The sequence below is a fragment of the Haliotis cracherodii genome, unplaced genomic scaffold (genome assembly GCF_022045235.1).
Source record: "Haliotis cracherodii isolate W230 unplaced genomic scaffold, xgHalCrac1.p SCAF_23, whole genome shotgun sequence".
NCBI classification, from domain to species: domain Eukaryota; kingdom Metazoa; phylum Mollusca; class Gastropoda; order Lepetellida; family Haliotidae; genus Haliotis; species Haliotis cracherodii.
The window spans coordinates 12,442,059-12,467,127 of record NW_027266279.1 but is presented as its reverse complement, the minus strand read 5'-3'; the positions used below and the strand labels follow the sequence as shown (position 1 = coordinate 12,467,127).

The following is a 25,069-nucleotide window of genomic DNA, read 5'->3' as shown; positions in this document are numbered from 1 at the left end:
TAAAGAAACGTTGAGTAGATTACATGTGTCTTGCAAGATATGACAAGCGTAGGTAAACTTGATTCCCAATAATGTGCTGGAAAGCTAGCATGTATACAAATGTACATTACTGACATTATGGTAGTGATTTGAACGTTCTCAAACTGAAAGAATATGTTAACCCAGAATCATAAGAAATATCCATTGTTCGATTCCCACAACATCCTAAGTATCTGTTTATGAATCACTATCAAATAGTGATGACACCAGGTGTTCGCGAAAAGGTGAGCGTATCCTGCCCCACCAGTAGCATCCGTCACAAACACATGCAAAGGCAAGTCGAGTACATTATGTCAAAATAGGGAACTGCATCGGACATCACTTTTGTCGCTATTGCTTCGAATTTGAATTCTACCATAAAAGATTTTGAAGCTTATACCAAGGCCTTGAAGGTTGTAATCCAGATCGAACAAAGCCTGAGCAAGCGTCATATGTAAAAAGCCCTTTAAAAAGCTACGACTTTCTTGTGAATGCAAAAGACGAAACACATCGTCCCACTGTCGTAAAAGGCGGCTAACGGGATCGGGTGGCCAGGCTCGCTGACGTGGTTGATGCATGTCATCGATCCCAATTGCGTGGATCGATGCTCATGATATTAATCACTGGATTGTCTGGTCCAGACTCGATTATTTACCGACCGCCGTCATATAGATGGAATATTGCTGAGTGCGGTGTTAAACAATAAAGCAACCAACCAACCAATCAGATATGCAGAAGGCAGAGGGATAATTGTCGCTTGAACCCAAGGCCCCATATGTGAATCCATTGTTTGTGTACACGTGCCTTGATATTCATGGAATATTACTGCTTCAGAGAAGGCAATCTATTTTTTCAAGGAAAGTAGAAACCGTACACACAAGTTTTACAACATTTGTTTTATGAGCACAGAGATCCAACGATCAGGGGTGTAGCTTGGGAAAGTTAAAATGTAAGCAATCATGTTGATTACAATTGTTTTAAACACTTATCCCGCTTCCCTTAAGAACTGTAGCAAACACAACAACATCGAACCACTCATCAACGACATTTTTCACTCTGGTATCATGGTCAACATGTTCATTCTTGTAACTATAATAAACAACTGAAAGTAGAAAAACTATAACAAACAACTGAAAGTAGAACAACGATAACAAACAACTGAAAGTAGAACACACTGCAGCACATTCTTTTAAAACTTGGACTATATCATTTTGTAACGATTTCACAGTGTAAACAATTGCTTTTTGTACCAGATAGAAGCTACGACACTGACGTATAATTCTTTGTGTTAGTTAAACCCTGAGCATAAAATATAATATTTAAAAAAATCCATGCCCCTTCTTTAGGGCAATACGCAAGTAGTTGAACACAATAAGAGGAAGAAAAGGTCTAGTTTCTAGGGATGGGGGGAGTGTTTCGGAAATTGATAGTTTGCCCAGCCCCTCCGGACCTCGATCTATCTTTAGTCGCTCCTTTAATTATATCCTGTACAGCAAAGAAATGCAAATAAAGGGTGCAGGTAATTTGCATGTCACATTCGCCATATTACGATCAGTACTGGTATTGTACGACTGTTCTTCACATTGCATATTACCATATTAATCAAATTGGTCATTTATTGATAATAAATTAGTACAGTGAAGAATCAAATCCAATGCGGCTTTAAGTTTTAGAATATCATCAAGCAAAATGAATTGCGCAATCCGTATCGAGCAATGTTTCCCTTGTCACTCGATGATTTCAAAGGGAGATAACTCTGTTGATCATAGCGAATTGATCATGTCAAAGCATTGCACTTCACAAAGCTGAGTGAAGCGTTAAACAACCAAATAACCAACCAAAACAGTCACGCACGCACGCACGCGTGCACATTTGCTGACACTATGGCCGTGTCCTGTTTCTGAGGATCGCATCCGATATACACGTGGAGGTGTGATTTATATTGTGAAGAAACTGTTCATCCCCAGGTAGAACATGCTCGGCACCTTCGGGATAGAATGGCTTCGTGTCGAACTTATAAACGGACCAGAAAACGTACATGGCTACCCCAATGGAGAGTATGCTCAGAAGGCCTATGGTCAATATTATTTTCTCCACCCTGGTCTGTTTGAGCACAGCAAGGACAAACATGTGATCCCGTGACGACTCGTCATTTTCAATGTTTTCCTGGAGTTTGCCTATTCCCAACACATAGTTGAACACTCTCCTGGCAATACTCTGAGGAGCTGTGGAAAAAGTATAAACAATTCGCATAGTCAATTAATGTAATTTCTGATTGATTATTCTGCTTAATACAAATCTACACTCTTCAAAAAAAGAAACGCACAGGTAGATTTTTGGTAAATTTATTGTACCTAATAAAGTCGAAATATTTGATTTAATATCATAGATATAAAATATGAAATTTTGAAGCGTGATAGTCACATGTTGTCTTGGTACAAAGGCATTTAAAACTGTTCATTGTCATGTCACATAAGGCCACAAGGTTGCGCTGAACTCAGTATCTCGTGTGGCCGCCCTAGACAGCAATCACGGCTATGCATCTCCTCGGCACTGACTGGGTTAGGTACGAAGTCTGCTGAAATTGTCTCTTAAGAATGCTATTGTAAAACTGTTGCCAATGATATTGTTAAGCACGTGTTCATGTTTTGTTCAATCAATATGAATGACCGAAATTTACTTTTTAACACCATATGTGATATGTGAATAATAATAAGTGAACGAATTTTGTCCTGCGGAATTCTGCTTGAAAGGCGTTGACCAGTTTAGTCTAGTTGTAGGAGAGTCTGCGGTGTGTTCTGACGATGACGTGCTCGTCGATCGACTTCTTCCCAGAGGTGTTCGATTGGGTTGAGATCTGGATTGACGGCCAGGGCAAGCCTTTGATGTTGGCATTATGAAGTTAGTCTACCGTGACACGAGCTGTGTGCGTTAGAGCGTTGTCCTGTTGAAACAGCTCAATCTTGCGGTCAATGATTGGAAGAAGGTGAGAGGTTGAAGAATTTGATTCATGTAGCGATATGCTGTCAAATTTCTCTGAACCACAATCAAGTCAGATCTCGTGCTGTAGGATATGCCCCAACGCCATAACCCTACCGCCACCGAAATTGTCGAATTCACGTACACAATGTGGGGCAAACGCTAACTTTGACGACGATAAACACGTTGTCTTCCATATCGCGGATAAAGAAGAAATCGTGATTCATCACTAAACCAAACTCATCTCCAGTTTCTCAAATTCCACGGCTGTTTTGGCACCAGCGCAAACGTCGCTGTCGATGATTCTGTTTGAAAACGGCGACGATAACTGGTCTTCTGGGTCGGATCCAGCCACCCGAAGATGGTTCCTGACAGTCTGGTCCGATATCCTCCTCAAACCAAGGATGCGTCCTGCAGTCTCCGTCGCTGTGGCACTGCGATGACGTAGGTGGAACAGTCGAATGTGGCCATCCTGTGCAGGGGTGGTAACTCTTGGTCGGCCGGTTCTCGGACGGTCTGTAGTGAAATTGAACTGTGTGTATCGGTAACAAAGCCGGCAAATGCTGATTTGGTGAACGATGAAGTGGCGAGCAACAGACGACTGCGATTCCCCTCCTCGGATACATCCTATGGCGATGTTCTGATCGGCAACGCTGAGTCTCGGCATTTTCGAACTTGAAAAATGTTGACAATTAAATGACAAATCATTGGCGTATACTTGCCTTTTTATAGCCACTACCACGAGTTATGAATGCCATTCCTTGCACGTGCATTTGGCTTTACTGTTTTCCTTCATGACATTTTGTAACACATCTGAAAGCCGTTTAAGACATTGAAAATTGACAATGGCTGCGTTTTGACGCACCATTTGTCGAAAATCAGGCTTCCAACATTTCCCAATTACATATATCCAATTTATATACCGGATTCTTTGTGTAGTAAGGTTCAATTAACTACATACTACCTGTGCGTTTCTTTTTTTGAAGAGTGTATTCTATCCGAGTCCTGTCGGGGACATTAGTGGTTACTTGTAGAACTGAGAGTCATAACGCATGTATCTACTTTGGCAAAGCTTTGAAAAGCTGCATGAAGAGACGAAATCATCAAAATGCAATGGTTATTAGGACACTACATCCACACGGAAGATGCTCAGTCCCCATGCAAAATGTATTCGATATTCCAGAAACAATATGACCGCCTCCGTGGTCTAGTGCTAGGGCGTCTGCCCGGAGAGCGGAAGGTCCGGGGTTCGATCCCCGGCCGCGTCATACCAAAAGACGTTAAAAGATGGTACTTGTTGTTACCCTGTCTGGCGCTCGGCATTAAAGGGCTAAAACAAGGACTAGTCGGCTCGGAGTCAGTATACTGTGTCTGAGTGGGGTATTCATGTTAAACTGCGGCATGGTATCTCAGTGAGCTAGCACTATAAATCAGCATCAGTCCGGACTAGTACAAGCAGCCACATACACACACACACACACACACACACACACACACACACACACACACACGTGCATGCACGTCGCTATATAAGTGCAATAATCTTGGACGCGACGTTAAACCCCATTTCACCTCACCTCACCAGAGACAATATGGGTATATGGTCTCTGGATATTCTCACAGATATTGCTTTTTTAATGTTCTTTTAACACACTGAGTCAGTGAGATAACATTCACGTTGTATAATCATACACACAAACTATGTTGTGGTAGTAGTATATTGTGTTAAATCGTAATCACCTGTTGTTTCTACGGGAAGCAGGTCATTCTCGGCAGTCGCCAGGCGAGCAGCATTGCCACGTGGCGTTATGGAATTAGCTTCGTGGCAGCCAGCGGCGTTGATCATCTCCAGGTCAACATTAATGCCCTGACTACCGTCGGCGTATGCTTTGCATTTGTTGAGGTAGCTCCACAGGGTTGTGTTCCGCAACTGGGGAAAAAGCGAATGTCCTGTACTCAACTTGGATCATGGTAGAGTTAGCCATTTCGTGTGTGTGTGTGTGTGTTCTTGTGTTCGTGTGTGTGTGTGTGTTCGTGCGTGTGCGTGCGTGCGTGCGTGCGTGCGTGCGTGCGTGTGTGTGTGTGTGTGTGTGTTGTGTGTGTGTGTGTGTGTGGACAGCGGAAGAAAGACTTAATTTGGTGATTGAAATGTATCAATTTGTATTTGTTCCGGAAATATGTACACCATGAAATTCCATGGAATTAAAGGATAAATGAACATGTTAATGTTTCTTTGAAAGTCCATGTTTCTGCAAACAACATATCAGACGTACAATCAAGATCTTATGCAAAAGGCACTTTTAACAGGGACACATTTTTACTTTTTGTTCGCGAGTGCATGAAACTTAAATTGCGACGTCCCGTGTGTGTGTGTGCGTGCGTGCGTGCGTGCGTGCGTGCTTGCGTGCGTGCGTGCGTGCGTGCGTGCATGTGTGTGTGTGTTAGCTAGTTCGGACTTACGCCGCTTTTATAGTGCCAGCCAACTGAACAACTGAAATAATATGCCACAGTTAACATGGATACCCCACTCTGACACAGTGTACTGTGTTCTAGCCACTAAAAGACAGGAAAATAACAAGTACCATCTTTCAACGCCTTTTGGTATTACGGAGCCGGGGATCGAACCACCAGCCTTCCGTTCTGACAGGCATTCTGTCCACTTGACCACGGGGGCAGTTTAATGTATGATAATAAGTCGTTAAAATTTGCTACTAATCTGTTCTAAACTCACGCAATTCTCTGGTGGAGGCGGTGTCATATAACTGATGACAAGGGCTATCAGACCAGTGGACAGGAAGAGAAACAGTGCGAAGTACATGTAGTGCATGTTCCTCACAAGTGCCGGCATTATCGCGGTAGATGGCGCCCCACAGTAACCTTCTCCCTGGTAGGACAGGACCAGGAACAGACGCACCATGCCGACCAGGAAGGCATACATCAGAGACCAGAACACACCCTGCAAGCAGTGCCTCTTATGGTCACCACAGTTTCAAGAACAAAGAGTCATATCTCCTGTAGCTCCCCTCGATCCTACTGAATTCGAGGAGGAAGGATGTTTTGGGTGAGATTTGGGTGACAGTGATTGAGTGATTTGGGTTTAACGCCGCTTTTAACAGTATTCCAGTCAGCTTAATGTGGGAGGATAGCCCGAAGTGATGCAGGTTTATTACTTCGGTGAAACCCACGAGCACGGGTATGGTGCTGACAAACCTAGAAACATAATCTGGGCGAACCGGGATTCGAACCCACAATCATAGGTTTCTGGCGTTCCCAAGGGACGCAACTCTGCACAGCGAATCGCGGCGGCTTAGATGACTCGGCAACCCGTGTCCCCTTTGAGTGACAGTAATATGCTATAATCAAACGTTGCAAGTATGCGACAGGGGAATATGAAATCAACTACATTTGATATTTTCAAGCCATCTGAAAAGTTATTATTATTGACGTATGTTTTATAAGAATTGACTTCAATGAGTTTTTAAATTATGAACGGTTTTTACATTTGTTTCTCCATACACGCAAACAAATCAACAGGAAACGGGTAAACAGGGAAATGGTATTAAGTCAACAGGATAATGGCATTAAGTAAACAGGAAAACGGTATTTAGTAAACAGGAAAATGGCACGAAGTCAACATGGAAAATGATATTAAGTCAACAGGAAAATGGCATTAAGTCAACAGCAAAATTGTATTGTGAGTGAGATGGGTTTAACGCCGCTTTTAACAGTATTCCAGTTATATCACGGCGTGTCGGCTTAATGTGGGAGGAAGGCCCGAAGTGAATAATGGTATTAATTTGACAGGAAAATGTCATTAAGTCAACAGGAAAATGGTATGAAGTCAACAGGAAAATGGTATTTAGTCAACAGGAAAATGGTATTAAGTCAACAGGAAAATGTCATTAAGTCAACAGGAAAATGTCATTTAGTCAACAGGAAAATGGTATCAAGTCAACAGGAAAATGTCATTAAGTCAACAGGAAAATGTCATTTAGTCAACAGGAAAATGGTATCAAGTCAACAGGAAAATGTCATTAAGTCAACAGGAAAATGTCATTAAGTCAACAGGAAAATGTCATTAAGTCAACAGGAAAATGTCATTAAGACAACAGGAAAATGGTATTAAGTCAACAGGAAAATGTCACTAAGTCAACAGGAAAATGGTATTTAGTCAACAGGAAAATGGTATTAAGAAAATGGCTCAAGGTAAACATGATGACATATGTACAAAGAGCACACCTTTTCATTGACTCTGGGAACCAGCACAGCCAGAAGAAACACTGCAGCGAAGGGTGGGGTGAAGTAGTTGGTTATCTCCTTGAGGTAGATGAACAGCTGACCCCTCTGGGTTTCCTTAATCACGGGTACCCATGTTATAGATGCCGCAACCATTATCACAATAAACACCCTGCAGTGACAACACATCAGAGCTTGGATAAAACTACCAACGAAATCGAGGAACGAGAAACAGCATGATACTCTATCTGACTGAAGACGTTCTTTAAAGGTCGCTGCTTGTCCATATTATTCGTTGTTCTTTAAAGTAGTTTATGTAATTCATTGAGGGCAACGTGAGTGTTCGAAAGTATGCTGCTTTCAGCGATCATATAATAGTTAGACCACAGCAGTCAGTAAGTAACAGATTCTGACAGATCAGTGATAGCAATTGTCAGCCTCCTCATGGGGTACGAATATGACAAATATTATGGGAACCTGTCACCTATTTGTTCTCTACATATCTGGTATAGGGTGTACAATCACCTGCCAACTAGCATCTGTTCCGTAACTGATGCCGCCTTTCTGATCCGCTTCCATATGTCAATGGTGAACAGCGTACTAGCGCTGTTGAAGATAGAATCAAGGTCACTCATGAGGGCTGCTATAATCACAGCCATCATCAGTCCTCGGGCACCTGTGTGTAGACAAGAGGAGAGACATCATCAGACACAGACCAACAACACAGCCATCATCAGCCCTCGGGCACCTGTGTGTAAACAAAAGGAACTCATTCTCAGATAGACGATCACATGCCCCTAAAAGGTACCTGCTTCGACAGGAGGAAACACTTCGTCACACAGACAGACCACATTGTCATCAAAGGCACCCGTGAAAACAAGACTAGAGACATCGTCATGCACAGATACACTCTTCAAAAATAAAAGAAACACACAGGTAGATTTTTGGTAAATTTATTGTACCTTATAAAGTCGATATATTTAATTTAATATCATAGATACAAATATGAAATTTTGGAGCTCGACCGTCACATGTTGTCTTGGTACAAAGGCATTGAACACTGTTCATGGCGTGCACGTCGAACGACTTCTTCCCAGAGGTGTTCGATTGGGTTGAGATCTGGAGATCTCGACGGCCAGGGCAAAACTGATCATTACGGAGGAAATTAAAGTGTCAAATGTTCTTAAAGTGAAACACAACACTGGTTTCTGAGAAAATGGCATCACAAGTCAGTATCTCGTGTGTCCGCCATGTGCATTGATGACTGCTGTGCAACGTCGATACATGGAATGGATGAGGCGGTTGATGAAGGCCAAAGGCACTTGAGCCCTCACTCTGAGGAACGCCTGATGTAGTTCAGCTGCAGTTGTCGGCCTTGGTCGGACGTCATTCAACCGTCTTTGAATCTCGTCCCACAGGTCAATCGTCGATCGTCGACGCAGGGTGCCCGCACTAATGTGTCGCTGGTGTGTCCCCATGGTCTGTCGAGCAGTTTCCGCAGCAGTAACAAAGCGATCTTGAAGATGCTGACGATCCTGACGTCAGGTGGTGACCCTTGGTCTTCTACTTCGTGGTCGGTAATCTGTAGTGTTGGTGGTCTGGTACCGTTGCTGGAGCCTGTATATGGTCCTTACGTGGACTTGAAACGCATCAACCACTTGCCGTGCGGTTTGTCCAGCTTACAATCGTCCAAGGGCTTGGTGTCGCTGATTTCTTGTCAGTCTTGGCATGTGGTAGCAATTCAATAACGAATGAATGTTATCCGATCTGGCTGGATTTTTATAGGGCAAGAAATGGGGTAACGCATGTGCATTTCAATTTGCACGGAACTCACGTGCATCGGGTTACCATGGCCGTTGCCGTGATGCGTTTCGGCGATCGGTTTTATCGTCATCTGCTTTGTTTTTTTTATCATCAAATTTCATTTTTCCGGACAAGATAATGTTAACTTTAGAAATTTTGACAAAAATTACCCAGATGTTTCAATGACAACTTTTCAAGCAACGTTACTTGGGGTGACGTTTCTTTTGCGGTTCAGAATATATATGTGTACAAAAGATAATTTGAATGTTATGGGGGGCACGGGTGGCCCAGTCGTCTAAGGCGCCGCGATTCGCTGTGCAGAGTTGCGTCCCTTGGGCACGCCAGAAACCTATGATTGTGGGTTCGAATCCCGGTTCGCCCCGATTATGTTTCTAGGTTTGTCAGCACCATACCCGTGCTCGTGGGTTTCACCGAAGTGGTAAACGTCTGAGACCTGCATCACTTCGGGCTTTCCTCCCACATTAAGCTGACACGCCGCGATATGACTGGAATACTGTTAAAAGCGGCGTTAAACCCAACTCACTCACTCACTCACTTGAATGTTATGGAGCATGTTGTCAGAGGTCGTTTATTGTACATTTACTTTGTGCAATGCACATGAAGATTAATTCAACCGATTTGAGTGACAAATGAGAGAACAATTGCAAACGACTTACCATTAGGCATAAGCCCCAAGACCAGTCTAGGGTAAGCGATGTTAGAACAGCCTGCTTTGCTCTGACACACAGACATACAATAGTCAGGGTTGGTGCAAGCGATATCATCTACAAACCAACAATAGAATTTCATGTAAATACATACTTTGCCATTATAATGCGTTTGTTTGTTTCTGTAATGTTATGATACTTTATTCCTAGCCCGTGAGGTAACCGAAAGGAAATAAATGGGTTTTGTCTTGTGTTAGTTCAAACCTTTTAGTAATATCCCAGCAATATGACGGCGGGGACACCAGAAATGGGTTTCACACATTGTACCCATGTCGGGAATCGAACCCGGGTCTTCGGCGTGACGAGCGAACGCTTTAACCAATAGGCTACCCGACCGCCCTCCTACCACTGAAGTATCCAAATCAAGAGTGACCCTCTTCCGATTCACGTGCAAAGTGTCAGGTGTGTAGGGGCGTTAGGTTTGGACTCTGTATCCTTTCTTCTGAAGGCCGATCATAACATTTATATTCAATTCCCAACGTTTTGGGGTATATGAACCCAATAACATCACACTTCCCAGATGAACCGAGGAATCGTGCATTAAGTAAGCTCACCTGGATACAAGATTCTACTGATCATCCCCGGAAACACCATTAAGAACAGAGGGAGTATCTTGATGAAGCCAGCCATCAGTGTTGCCCCTTGAGCATGCGATAAACTCTTCGCCGCCAGGGCGCGCTGAACGAGCACCTAGGCAACACATTGTTGTCTGTCAATGATATGTTAATATATTTATTCAGGACGTCACGCCTGGGACAAGGAACTGTTCAGGCACGGGTGTGGGTGAGTTCACACTCACACATTGTACCCATGTGGGGAATCGAACCCGGCCTTAGGGTTGATTTGCTTTCACTAGGCTTTTAACCACTAGGCTACCCGACCGCCTCCGTGGTCTAGTGGTAGGTTCGGGGGTTCAATCCCCGGCTGCGTCATACCAAAAGACGTTAAAAATGGTACTTGTTGTTACCCTGTCTGGCACTCGGCATTAAGGGGCTAAAACAAGGACTGGTCGGCTCGGAGTCAGTATACTGTGTCTGAGTGGGGTATTCATGTTAAACTTGGTATGGTATCTCAGTGTGCTAGCACTATAAATCGACATCAGTCCGGACTAGTACAAGCAGCCACACACACACGTGCATGCACGTCGCCATATAAGTGCAATAATCTTGGACGCGACGTCAAACCCCATTTCACCTCACCTCACCTCACCTCACCTCACCTCACCTCACTAGGCTACCCACAATTGTCAACAGTGAAGTAGTTAGGTTAATGTTTAGGTTAAGCTTCATTGATGGAAGTGGGGAAACACGTAAGGAATGATAATATCATGATTGAAACCGAAAGGAAATTATCCTTTTGGAAGTGAGTGAGTGAGTGAGTGAGTTGGGTTGAACGCCGCTTTTAAAACGTATTCCAGTTATATCTCAGCGTGTCAATTTAATGTGAGAGGAAAGCCCCAAGTGATGCAGGCCTCGGACGTTTACCACTTCGGTGAAACCCGCGAGCACGGGCATGGGGCTGACAAACCTAGAAACATAATCGGGGCGAATCGGGATTCGAACCCACACTTTTGGAAGTGGGAGCTCGGGTAAGACGTAAAACAGTGACACCTATTGCGATTCATGAGGTGGTTACAAAAATTGTTCAATCTCACAGTGTCAACATATAATGAATCTCGGGCCATACGGGCATTTGGGTCATCGAATATCCAGACACATATGGGTATTCCGTTCGGCAGGGATCGATCTGCTAAAGGTAGAATGTTTGAAACCTGTATTTGTTCGTGGTGTTTCTGTCACTCTCTCACCGCTCTGGTCGGTACACCAGTACAATGTTTGAAACCTGTATTTGTTCGGTGTCGCTCTCCCTCTTCCATCCAGGTCCGTGAAGATTCCGGGGTAGAATAGGTCTTCAGCAACCCATACTTGCCGTAAAAGGCGACTATGCTTGTCGTAAAAGGCGACTAACGGGGTCGGGTGGTCAGGCTCGCTGACTTGGTTGATGCCTGTCATCGATGCTCGTGATATTAATCACTGGATTGTCTGGTCCAGACTCGATTATTTACAGACCGCTGTCATATAGCTGGAACATTGCTGAGTGCGGCGTTAAACAACAAACCAACCAACCAACCACACTTCCGCCCCTGTTACCTGGTCGGTACACCAGTACCAGATGGATCCTGGCGTTTGTCCGAGGAGGAAGCCGAGCCATGGCATGTAGTCATCCCCTGCCCCACGTAACATACGGAACGCCTGCTTGTCGGGGTGGTGACAGGCGGTACCGGGCACAATGGCACTGACGTTGGTTGGAACTGCCTGGGGATACTTCTCAAGAAGCCCCGAGAACCCACCGATTTCATAGAACCCTGACGATTAAATATCAAATGTCAACGCTAGAGAATAACCAGTCTCGATTATCCAACGAAACAGATTCCATTGGGTGTAGAAGGCAACATATGGGCGAAAAGTACATGAAGAGATCTCACTGATAACACCAGGTATTCGCGAAAACGGTAAATATGTCCTGCTCTACCGGTATCACTCAAAACATTGTTGAGAATTTGGAAGCGTGCCACAGGTAACGCTTCTTCAATTCAATGAGTAGTTTGCATATGTAAAATATGTAAAATACTGTCATCACTTTAAAATGGACCGCATCCGTGGTCTAGTGGTAGAGCGTCCGCCCGGAGAGCGGAAGGTCCGGGGTTCGACGTTAAAAGATGGAACTTGTTGTTACCCTGGCTGGCGCTCGGCATTAAGGGGCTAAAACAAGGACTGGTCGGCTCGGAGTCAGTATACTGTGTCTGAGTGGGGTATTCATGTTAAACTGCGGCATGGTATCTCAGTGAGCAGGCACTATAAATCAGCATCAGTCCGGACTAGTACTAGCAGCCACACAAACACACATACGTACATGTACGTCGCTATATAAGTGCAATAATTTTGGACGCGACGTTAAACCCCATTTCACCTCACATCACCTCATTTTAAAATGTGAGGTAACAAATATGACGCCACAATATATAACAAAAACACATCCAAATTTTAAGGTCTGTGGGTTCCAGCAAAGGACGTGTGACATGGGCAATTCTGGCCCTTTGTTAATGTTTGAATCTGCTAACCTGGCGTGATTGGAAAAAGTTTTTTTTTCAAACAGTTCCCACTTGGTCCACCTCACACCCATGTCCTCATTGGAAGGCACCCACAGTGAATCTAGATTCACTACATATACATTTCGATTCAAGACAGACTGTTTGTTTTAAATTATGAGTAGGTTGTATACAAAGGTGCAGAAAAACATTCAATCTGTTGTACCATCCTCCCCCCCCCCCCCCCCCCCCCCCCCACCCAACACCCACACCCAACGAGGTAGAACCCGTCCCACAATCAATGTACATGTACATGCAGCTTGCACAATGTCAGTGCAGATGGCTGCAGTCAGACATACCTGCTCCAATGAGACAGTCAGACATACCTGTTCCTATGATACAGTAAGACATACCTGCTCCAATGAGAGAGTCAGACATACCTGCGCATATGTGACAGTCAGACATACCTGCTCCCATGAGACAGTCAGACAAACCTGCTCCCATGAGACAGTCAGACATACCTGCTCCTATGAGACAGTCAGACATACCTGCTCCCATGAGAGAGTCAGACATACCTGCGCATATGTGACAGTCAGACATACCTGCTCCCATGAGACAGTCAGACAAACCTGCTCCCATGAGACAGTCAGACACCTGCTCCCATGAGACAGTCAGACATACCTGCTCCCATGAGACAGTCAGACATACCTGTTCCCATGAGACAGTCAGACACCTGCTCCTATGAGACAGTCAGACATACCTGCTCCTATGAGACAGTCAGACATACCTGCTCCTATGAGACAGTCAGACATACCTGCTCCTATGAGACAGTCAGACACCTGTTTCCATGAGACAGTCAGACATACCTGCTCCTATGAGACAGTCAGACAAACCTGCTCCTAAGAGACAGTCAGACATACCTGCTCCTATGAGACAGTCAGACATACCTGCTCCCATGAGACAGTCAGACATACCTGCTCCTAAGAGGCAGTCAGACACCTGCTCCTATGAGACAGTCAGACACCTGCTCACATAAGACAGTCAGACATACCTGCTCCCATGAGTCAGTCAGACATACCTGCTCCCATGAGACAGTCAGACACCTGCTCCCATAAGACAGTGAGACATACCTGCTCCTATGAGACAGTCAGACATTCCTGCATCTATGAGACAGTCAGACATACCTGCTCATATGAGACTGAAAGACACCTGCTCCCATGAGACAGTCAGACATACCTGCTCCCATAAGACAGTCAGACATACATGCTCCTATGAGACAGTCAGACATACCTGCTCCTATGAGACAGTCAGAAATACCTGCTCCCCTGAGACAGTCAGACATACCTTCTCCCATGAGACAGTCAGACATACCTGCTCCTATGAGACAGTCAGACACCTGCTCCCATGAGACAGTCACACATACCTGCTCCTATGAGACAGTCAGACATACCTGCTCCCATGAGACAGTCAGACATACCTGCTCCTATGAGACAGTCAGAAATACCTGCTCCTATGAGACAGTCAGACACCTGTTCCTATGAGACAGTCAGACATACCTGCTCCCATGAGACAGTCAGACATACCTGCTCCCATGAGACAGTCAGACATACCTGCTCCCATGAGACAGTCAGACATACATGCTCCCATGAGACAGTCAGACATACCTGCTCCCATGAGACAGTCAGACATACCTGCTCGTATGAGACAGTCAGACATACCTGCTCCTATGAGACAGTCAGACACCTGTTCCCATGAGACAGTCAGACATACATGCTCCTATGAGACAGTAAGACACCTGCTCCCATGAGACAGTCAGACATACCTGCTCATATGAGACAGTCAGAGATACCTGCTCCCATGAGACAGTCAGACACCTGTTCCCATGAGACAGTCAGACAAACCTGCTCCTATGAGACAGTCAGACATACCTGCTCCCATGAGACAGTCAGACATACCTGCTCCTAAGAGACGGTAAGACACCTGCTCCTATGAGACAGTCAGACACCTGCTCACATAAGACAGTCAGACATACCTGCTCCCATGAGTCAGTCAACCATACCTGCTCCTATGAGACAGTCAGACACCTGCTCCCATGAGACAGTCAGACATACCTGCTCCTATGAGACAGTCAGATATACCTGCTCCTATGAGACAGTCAGACATACCTGCTCCTATGAGACAGTCAGACATTCCTGCATCTATGAGACAGTCAGACATACATGCTCATATGACACAGTCAGACACCTGCTCCCATGAGACAGTCAGACATACCTGCTCCCATGAGACAGTCAGACATACCTGCTCCTATGAGACAGTCAGACATACCTGCTCCCATGAGACAGTCAGGCATACCTGCTCCTATGAGACAGTTATACATACCTGCTCCTATGAGACAGTCAGACATACCTGCTCCAATGAGACAGTCAGACACCTGCTCCTATGAGACAGTCAGACATACCTGCTCCCATGAGACAGTCAGACATACCAGCTCCTATGAGACAGTCAGACACCTGCTCCCATGAGACAGTCAAACATACCTGCTCCTATGAGACAGTCAGACATACCTGCTCCTATGAGACAGTCAGACACCTGAGACAGTCAGACATACATGCTCCCATGAGACAGTCAGACATACCAGCTCCTATGAGACAGTCAGACATAACTGCTCCCATGAGACAGTCAGACATACCTGCTCCCATGAGACAGTCAGACATACCTGCTCCCATGAGGTAAAGGGCCCCTCCAATCATCACTGCAGCCTGCAGTGTGTCTGTGTAGATGACCGCTTTCAGACCACCTGATTCCATAGCAACACCATGAGTTATACCAAAGTCTCGACCATTACACATAACACAGATGAGTCTATTTCACAAAGCGAACATAGCAGAAGGACTTTCGACTCGGGAGCCTGTGTTAAAGGAATCAGAGCTGCAAAAGTCGTAGTGGTAGGATAAGGGAGCTGGACTATTACCAACCTGGAAATAGGGTTTGCATCATTGTCAGATTTTGAGTTAAGTTTAAAAAATCTGGTAATAAGAGTGCATTCACTGGATAATGTGATAAATAGCCAAGTCCCTCTTGTATCCAAGTCAGAACAATATATTTAAAATCCAAACATCATATTTCAAACAGAGTACCAAGAATATATGGAAATGCATAAACACAATAATTTCTGCCTTAATTGTTTCCCCTTACATAATACTAGTATTTACCATCTGACTATAGGCGACACTATCTTGGATATCGTATATATAGTAGTTATACTTCACAACACTAGTCCACGCGATTTGTGTATACGATGAATATCAAGAAAATAGTTCAAAGAAATCAACAGCATGTTCAAGGTACAGTACAGAAAGGTGCACTGCAAAGAGGAAATTCACCTGTAAATGTAAGGACGGCAGTGATGACGATGAGGAGCACAATGCTGACGTACAGGTCCCAGTTGAGAGCTTGCTGGATGAACAACGCACCAGTGTAAAGATTTCCCTAAACACAGGGCAGAAATACCAATTTATTATGAGTGTGCGAGTTGGGTTTAACGCCGCTTTTAACAGTATTTCAGTTCCATCACGTGTCCTGATGTCTTTGTGACAATGCTGCCTCCGTGGTCTTGTGGTAGAGCATCCGCCCGGAGAGCGGAAGGTCCGGGGTTCGATCCCCGGCCGCGTCATACCAAAAGACGTTAAAAGATGGTACTTGTTGTTACCCTGTCTGGCGCTCGGCAATAAGGGGCTAAAATAAGGACTGGTCGGCTCGGAGTCAGTATACTGTGTCTGAGTGGGGTATTCATGTTAAACTGCGGCATGGTATCTCAGTGAGCTAGCACTATAAATCGACATCAGTCCGGCTAGTTCAAGCAGCCACACACACACGTGCAAGCACGTCGCTATATAAGTGCAATAATCTTGGAAGCGACGTTTAACCCAATTTCACCTCATCTCACCTTTGTGAGAAGGCTAGTGTACCACCTCCCTAATCCTCCCAACAGTTTTTTCTTCGCCTTAAAGAATGATTTTGTGTATTAGATTTAGTCTCACAGAAACAACGACTCACCGAACACCTTGTCAACACGTAGAGAATAAGACTCAACACTGCGTAATAGATCCGCAGTCGATTTCCACCAAATCTCATGGCGAGGTACTGCGGCATTGTGTAGGTCTTTGAAAGTGAGAATAACTTTTGTTAATCACATTTGTTAATGTATTATTTCAGACAGTGAGTGAGTATGATTTTAGGCCGCTTTTAGCATTGGGCTTCACACATGGTTAGGGTTCAGAATAGGTTTTAATTGTAATGATCAAATGGGGTTGAGTGAGCGAGTGAGTGAGGAAGTGTGGTTTTACACCGCTTTTAGCAATATTCCAGCAATATTATGTCGGGGGACACCAGAAAAAGGCTCCACATATTGTACCCATGTCGGGAATCGAACCCGGGTATGTGGCGTGACAAGCGAAAGCTTTAACCACTAGACTACCCGACCGCCCCCCAATTGGGGTTGAGTGAGGCAGGTTCTGTTATTAATCTGAATGCACGTGGATTGTTGCTCAGGTTTTTAGACATTCGTTAAACAGATCTGGAATCGATTATTTACAGACACACGTGTTACAGAATGAATATTGCTGTCTTCTAGCGGGTGATAGAGGAAGTAATGCAACTCTGCACGGCGATCGGCGGTGCCTTGGACAACGGTATCACCCATGCCCTCGTTAGTTATAGACGTTCAGGGCCAGCGAAACCAGCGAAACTTTAATAGAAATCAAGATTAACACTAACATGTATAAGGATGCAGCTCACAGCCAATCTTACAAAACAAATTATGACAAAGTTATTCTAAATTGCATTTATGCTTTCCTGTTAGTGTTACCGTCAACCCTCGTTTAAATAGTAACGTATAAATGGGAGATCATAGACATTGAATCTAGACCTGGCTGAGCGTTGTATCATACAAAAGATCTAATAAACAGCTACATGTACTCACCCCGCAGGATAAGTAAACGGGGATGAAGATCCACCCAGTCATCTGCAGGATCAGCAGAGCCTGTAAACAAGGATTGGTCGGTTGGTTGGTTGGTTGTTTAACGCCGCATTTTACTCACTTATTACTTACGTATGGCGATTCCCCCACCGCCAGTCGGGTAGTAGCTGATCACATCACATAACACCATAAACACGAATCGATAAAAGATTAAAACGCCGAGGCTTGACAATGGGTTGTAAACTTTTATCGATTAGTGTTGATATATAGAGAATCTCACCCGAGTGTCTTTTGATATCAAATATATCAACACGAGTTGATAAAAGTGGAAAAATTCCGAGGCTTGCCGAGGATTATTGCCACTTTTATCAACGAGTGTTGGTATATTTGATATCAAAAGACACGAGGGTGAGATTTTATTTATCATTCAACATCATTCTTCCAACTTTTTCAGTTTGTAGACAGTGATTAGCAGTGTCTTCAGTGTAAAAAGTACTGCTAACAGCTTCAGTAGCAGAGCCATTAGTGATGTCATTTGATTGTGGCGTCATGGTACCAGTGACGTCACAATGTTCTGCAAAGCATTGTGATGTAATTTCATTGCAGCGATATCTACAGTGTACTTTTCAATTTCTAAACAGTACCAACCAGTGTCTTGAGTGTACAAAGTACAGCTGACCTGCTTTAGTAGCAGAGGGAATAGCGATGTCATTTGACAGTGAGTGAGTGAGTATGGTTTTACGCCGCTTTTAGCAATATTCCAGCAATATCACGGCGGGGGACACCAGAAATGGGCTTCACACATTGTACCCATGTCGGGAATCGAACCCGGGTCTTCGGCGTGACGAGCGAACGCTTTAACCACTAGGCTACCCGACCGCCCCCATTTGACAGTGACTTTGATGATAACCAATGAAGTCTCCTTGAAGATATCGCTTGATCTCAACCAAGTTATAAATATCATGTGGACGCCACTTTTTGAACGATAAAAGGATTTCACAGATCTTGGTTTTGTATGCAATCAGGCAGCCTTGGTTACCTATCGTAGTTGTTCTGTTCTCATTCGGCAGTTGGTGATGTACCACCATGATGACGTTGTAGCCGAATAGCATGTACGAAGTGTACCGGTATGTTATGAATGAAGTGAGGTGAAATGGGGTTTAACGTCGCGTCCAAGATTATTGCACTTATATGGCGACGTGCATGTACGTGTGTGTGTGTGGCTGCTTGTACTAGTCCGGACTGATGCCGACTTATAGTGCTAGCTCACTGAGATACCATGCCGCAGTTTAACATGAATACCCTACTCAGACACAGTATACCGACTCCGAGACGACCAGTCCTTGTTTTAGCCCCTTAATGCCGAGCACCAGACAGGGTAACAACACGTACCATCTTTTAACGTCTTTTGGTATGACGCAGTCGGGGATCGAACCCCGGACCTTCCGCTCTCCGGGCGGACGCTCTACCACTAGACACGGAGGCGGTTGTTATGAAAGAATGAATGAATGAATGAATGAATGAAGTGTCAGTTTAGTGTAAGAGGAAATCTAAACTAACGCAGGCAACTACTTTTATACGGGTGTATGATCCTGACAGACAAATAATCATAATCAGCAATTGGAACCAAAGATCGACGGATTCTGGTGTAGTACAATGACTTCTGCGAATGAAGACTAGACCATACCCGATGGTGCGCATAGCTGCTTTCGCTTTCAGTGATATAGCTTTGGTCACATATATTGGTCATGGTAACTCGTGATTCAGTCACTCACATTGAGTTCCCATGCTCCAACACTAATGCCGCTTGCAGCACCCGAGCCAGCGAGCCCGATGAAATGTTCCGTTCCTATATTGCTCACGAACAGAGACGCGCCGATCTGCAAGGAAACATATATAATCATCCAACTAGATTATAGCTAAAATGGATAGACTTATCATTAAACCGCCCGCATGTTATCAGAAATGAGCGGGTCATTGTAACTTGATAATGCCCTCATATTGTTTGACGACGGGCGATTATCACGCCCGTTGTTAGGTGACGTCATAGGGATAGTATAAGGGTAACGCTATTTTTCAGGGCATTATCATTTGCAGAAGCCCGAGGTTTTCTATTAACTGCCCGACGAAGGAGGGCAGTTGAAAAGACCGAATTTGTTATCAAGTAAAAAGAAACAACAACATCGGTTTTGAAACATTTACTGCAATCAACACGAATGTCACTGACCACATTTTGCAAATACGGAAACGTCATAGAACAAATCAGATGACGTCACTATGATACGTGACGTCATTTTCTCTACCCTATGACGTCACCTAACAACGGGCTTGATAATGGCCCGTCGTCCCGCAATATGAGGGCATTATCAAGTTACAGTGGCCCGCTCATTTCTGATGCGGGCGGTTTAATGATAATTCTATCCATTTCAGCTATAAGGAAAGGTAACGTCACGTTCACTGGTGACGTCATCTGGTTTGTTCTATGCCGTTTCCATATTTGTAAAAGTGGGTCAGTGACATTCGAGTTGATTGCACTAAATGTTTCAAAACCGATATTGTTGTTTATTTTTATTTGAGAACAAATTCTATCCATTTTAGCTATAATAACGGTAACGCTTTTTTTCAGGGCATTATCATTTGCAGAAGCCGTCGGGCAGTTCAAGGAAGACCTCGTGCTTCTGCAAATGATAATGCCCTGAAAAATAGCGTTACCCTTATACTAGGTAATTCAAGGCAATTGACAAGAAGTTATTTAATGGGAACGCAATTTGATCATTTCTTTGAAAACAGGTAATTATAAAGTCATCATAGAATCTCCTTCATCGGGAAAACTTCATAACTCTAAATTACTATTACTTCAGTTTTTAACTTGATCATTTTGTGGCTAAGATTTATTGTTAATATTTACAAATAAATTAGTTTGTTTGAATGAGAAACTTATACATTCTATATATTACGGCCGTTGATCACGCGAAGTTCGATTGACTACACCACGATGGCGCTTACACTGGCATGACAAAACAAAAATGAAAACATCGGGTGTTTTTTCATTTTTATTCGATAGACAAAATATCGACGGAAAATTATTACAACCACTCTTCATGGAGGCTTTTGCTTCGTCCAAACATAAATTTATGCAACTATCGCGACCGTTATTTATCTCACGATTTCATGCAACATGTATTTGTTCATGATGAGGGAGTAATAAGGACACAGACACACATATACATTAAACATGAAGATAGCGCGGCTCTCCAGCTGTTGGAACAGGTGTACTGATGCATAACTGTATCATGCAGTCAAACGTTGGAGGAACATCATGGTTATATAGTGTCGTCAGGTCGAAAAACCAGTCACGTCACGGTCTTGTGTCATTCGTGACTAACTCGTGTAATTCCGGGACAAGCCGAATAGAGACTCGTGCCCCTCTCATGGCCATTTTTGCGACTGGGTTCCGTCTTAGCGCAAACGGGCATGCCTAAAACAATTGTCAACTCGTTGCGTAATGGTTCACATATATTTCCCCATATATTGTATATATTTTAGATGCAATTTAAAGCACATCGGGACGTGCAGAATAATACAGTATGTTTGAACACATTTAACTGTGTCTTGGGTATATGTTTAGGTGCAAGACATATGTAACATCAAAAAATATTTCTGAGGGATTATTTGACAAGGAACTCGAAATCATACACGCATTCTGATTGGTTTGTCATATTTTCGCAAATAACATTCACCGATAGGGGGACGAGTCTTCTTGCAGGTTACGGAAAGGGGCGAGTGGTGACGAATGAGGGGGACGGGTCTTCTTGCAGGTTACTGAAAGGGGCGAGTGGTGACGAATGGGTCTTGTGTGCGCACCGCTCCCCTCTCCTTTAATTGTCTGGCTTACGTCACCATTCGTCAATGTCCGGCAGTCGTCGTTGTCCAGTGCCTTTGCATTCGTTGTTAGAGAATAAGTGTATTTTATTCTCCAGCGATTTAATGGCACATTGCTATCCTGTATTGATTGTATATATGTTATTTCCTATATGTTTGCTACCTTTTTCATGTGTTGGCAATGTTTCTGTGACTTACATTCAAACATTATATTTCTCATGTATTTGTTGTCATTTTTGCCACCTTAATAATTGTACATCTCTGGTTCTCCAGTCTACTGTGCATTTCTAGATAATGAAAAAGCCTTCGACAGGGTATGGCTAGATGGACTTTTTCTAAAACTTTATGACCTTGGTATCACGGGTAAAACATGGCGAATACTACGTAGCTCTTTTATGTCTATGTACTCCTATGTCAGCTTTGCAGGCTATAGATCAGACTTGTTTCATGTACGCCAAGGAGTTGGTCAAGGCAGAGTTATATCTGCTTGGCTCTTTACATTATATGTCAATGATCTGTTATGTGAGCTGGAACGCTCTAAGCAAGGGCTAAATCTGCCGTGGGCACATACTCCAGCCCAGCTCTTAGCAGATGATACAACACTGTTTAGTAGCTCACCAACAGGCCTTCAAGATCTTCTCAATGTTGTAAATCAGTATGCATATAAATGGCAGTTTTGTTGTCATTTTTGCCACCTCAATAATTGTACATATGTGGTTGTGAATCTTTAACCTTTGGATAGTTTATGTTCAGCGCTTTATTTTCACTAATCTCTCTATGATGGTTTATTCCTATGGCTAACCAGGAAGGTTGTGATAGCTACTCTCATTCTATTACTGTTGTACAGTTGCTTAGCCAATCTGCTTGTGTATTTGTTCTGATTTAATTAATCAGTACTCATTGTCAGTGTAAATTGGGTTTTTCATCCTTAACATTGTCGTCTATTGATACAATTAGCTTCTAGTTATGAACCTGTGAACCTATTACCACGTTTTCATTATTGCTTTATTCTTGTCTAATGGCACCCTGGTCTTTGGAGCACAGCTCCGTGCCACAGAGTAATAGAATTGATACAATCAGTTTAGGGGCGGTCGGGTATCCCAGTGGTTAAAGCGTTTGCTCGTCACGCCGAAGACCCGGGTTCGATTCCCGACATGGGTACAATGTGTGAAGACCATTTCTGGTGTCCCCCGCCGTGATATTGCTGATATACTGCTAAAAGCGGCGTAAAATCATACTCACTCACTCACACTCAGGATATTGGCTTTAAGAAGTAAATAGGGAACTGTTTGGACTTTAGGTTGTGCCTGTGCTGACGAAGTGAATTCCGTTTAACGATACTTTGAATACTCTAAGTGTCTTCAGCAACTCATGGTCGTCCTAAAATCGACTAACGGGGTCGGGTGGTCAGGCTCGCTGACTTGGTTGATGCATGTCATCGTGTCCCAGTTGCCTAGATCGATGTTCAAAATATTAATTACTGGATTGTCTGGTACAGATTCGATTATTTACAGACTGCCGTCATGTAGCTGAATGTTGCTGAGTGCGGCGTTAAACAAGAAAACAAAACAAAAATAAAAAAACAAATTTAAAAATAATACTATTTGTACTCCAGTTAAGCTCCATTTGGAAGAGACCTCCAAGTGATGAAGGTGCTAGACGTTAACCACTTTGGTAAAAGACTTGACAACGGGCATGTTATGACGGACCAAGAATCATAATCCACACGAAATAGGGATTCGAAAATACAATCATAGTATTTTGTCCGACAAAGGCGCAACTGCCCAAAGCAAATATCGTCTCCGCATAAGAAGACATCGCCATTTGTACCCTAATCTGTACTTGGAGGTTGTGGCACTTATAATATACTTTAAAAGCAAACCACAAACCAGCCTTGATTGTTGTGGTTACAGCGAAGCCCAACAGTATCAGACCAACGCTACCTTGTAGGCAACGTGAACTCAACGTGGACATTGTAAAAACTCCGTCAATCCGGAAGGTACCTTTTTCATTAAAAGCGTCCGCATTGATAAATTTCAGGATTAACGTTGGTTGGATGGTTTGTTGTTTAACGCCACACTCAGCAATATTCCAGCTATATGACGGCGGTCTGTAAATAATTATAATCGAGTCTGGACCAGACAATCCAGTGATTAATATCATGAGCATCGATCCACGCAATTGGGATCGATGACATGCATCAACCAAGTCAGCGAGTCTGACCACCCGATCCCGTTAGTCGCCTTTTACGACAAGCATGGGTTGCTGAAGACCTATTCTACCCCGGAATATTCACGGGTCTCAGGATTAACGAAACAAGTGCACGGAGATGTGTCCCTAGTTACGTTTATAATTGTAATCGAACGGGAGTATGGTTTCCAGACTGACGAAGGTTTGCTGAATATGATATACATACCGGGAGAAACCACATTGACCTCTCAGCAAGGAAGTAGCCGATGACAGTGTTTCTTTTCGCTCTGTACATAGCCTACAAAAGTGAAACAAACAATAATACTTAAATACATGTATCCTTTGACATTGAATTGTAGCCTTTTTGTATAAATATCCTACATGATCATGCATTCACGACACGTGAAGAACATGTACTTATAATAATAATGCATTGTATTAATTGAGCGATCTATTATAGTTTCACGCCGATTTTAGAAATATTCAGCAATATCACGGCGGGGGAAAAAGAAATAGGCTTCACACATTGTACCAATGTCACGAGCGAACGCTTTAACAACTAGGCTACCCCATCGCCCCATGCATTGTATTAATTAGCTCATTTACATGTCAGGAAGAGAGTGTGGTCAATAGATTATCCAAGATATTCAGGCAGAGAACGAGTTTTAAAGAGTTGTCATGATCAGGAGACGGGTAAATAGTCCTGTTCGACTGTTGCATCGGGCGTTTGCTCTGTCGTACTATCGATCAAGTACAAGCAGCCAAACCCACACACAGACACACCCACACCCACATACAACCCCCCATCAACACACACACCCACACACAGACACAGACACACACGTACGCACGTACGCACGCATGCAAGCATGCACGCACGCACGGACACACACACATAAACACACCCACACACACACCCACACTCACCCCCACCCCCACCCCCCCCACCCCCACCCCCATATATATATATATTCAATATTGCTAAACCCTGCTTCACTTTGGGTTTTCATTTTACATTCCACAGGCACGTAATTGAAGGCACTTCTTATGCACAATATACACTTTACTTACAAACAACCCAATACCGATGACAAGGACGAAATAACCGACGAGAACGCCAATGTCAGCTCCGGTAACGCGGGACTCGGTGAAAGCCGTCATTGACCC

General features: G+C 43.9%; 1 protein-coding gene across 1 annotated transcript; it reads right to left on the bottom strand.

The window, feature by feature from the left end:
• Positions 1-1,899: 1,899 nt before the first annotated feature.
• Positions 1,900-25,063, bottom strand: LOC139471995 (sodium/myo-inositol cotransporter-like). The gene is made up of 16 exons (XM_071254502.1): positions 24,974-25,063; positions 24,129-24,200; positions 19,606-19,710; positions 17,834-17,893; positions 16,909-17,013; positions 16,236-16,341; positions 15,569-15,649; positions 11,915-12,129; positions 10,319-10,454; positions 9,714-9,821; positions 7,759-7,909; positions 7,237-7,405; positions 5,729-5,953; positions 4,738-4,927; positions 3,238-3,513; positions 1,900-2,243 (listed from the first exon to the last, which is right to left on the bottom strand). Exons 1-16 carry the CDS (start codon positions 25,061-25,063, stop codon positions 1,900-1,902), a joined length of 2,433 nt encoding a protein of 810 aa, XP_071110603.1.
• Positions 25,064-25,069: the final 6 nt, after the last annotated feature.

Coding starts and splice junctions, on each gene's coding strand:
- LOC139471995 (XM_071254502.1), bottom strand. CDS start 25,063: ATGACGGCTTTCACCGAGTCCCGCGTTACCGGAGCTGACATTGGCGTT. Junction 12,130..15,568: donor CCTTTACCTCATGGGAGCAG/GTATGTCTGACT, acceptor TTTAATCGTCAG/GGTTCTATGAAATCGGTGGG. Junction 7,406..7,758: donor GAACAGATGCTAGTTGGCAG/GTGATTGTACAC, acceptor TTGTCACTGCAG/GGTGTTTATTGTGATAATGG.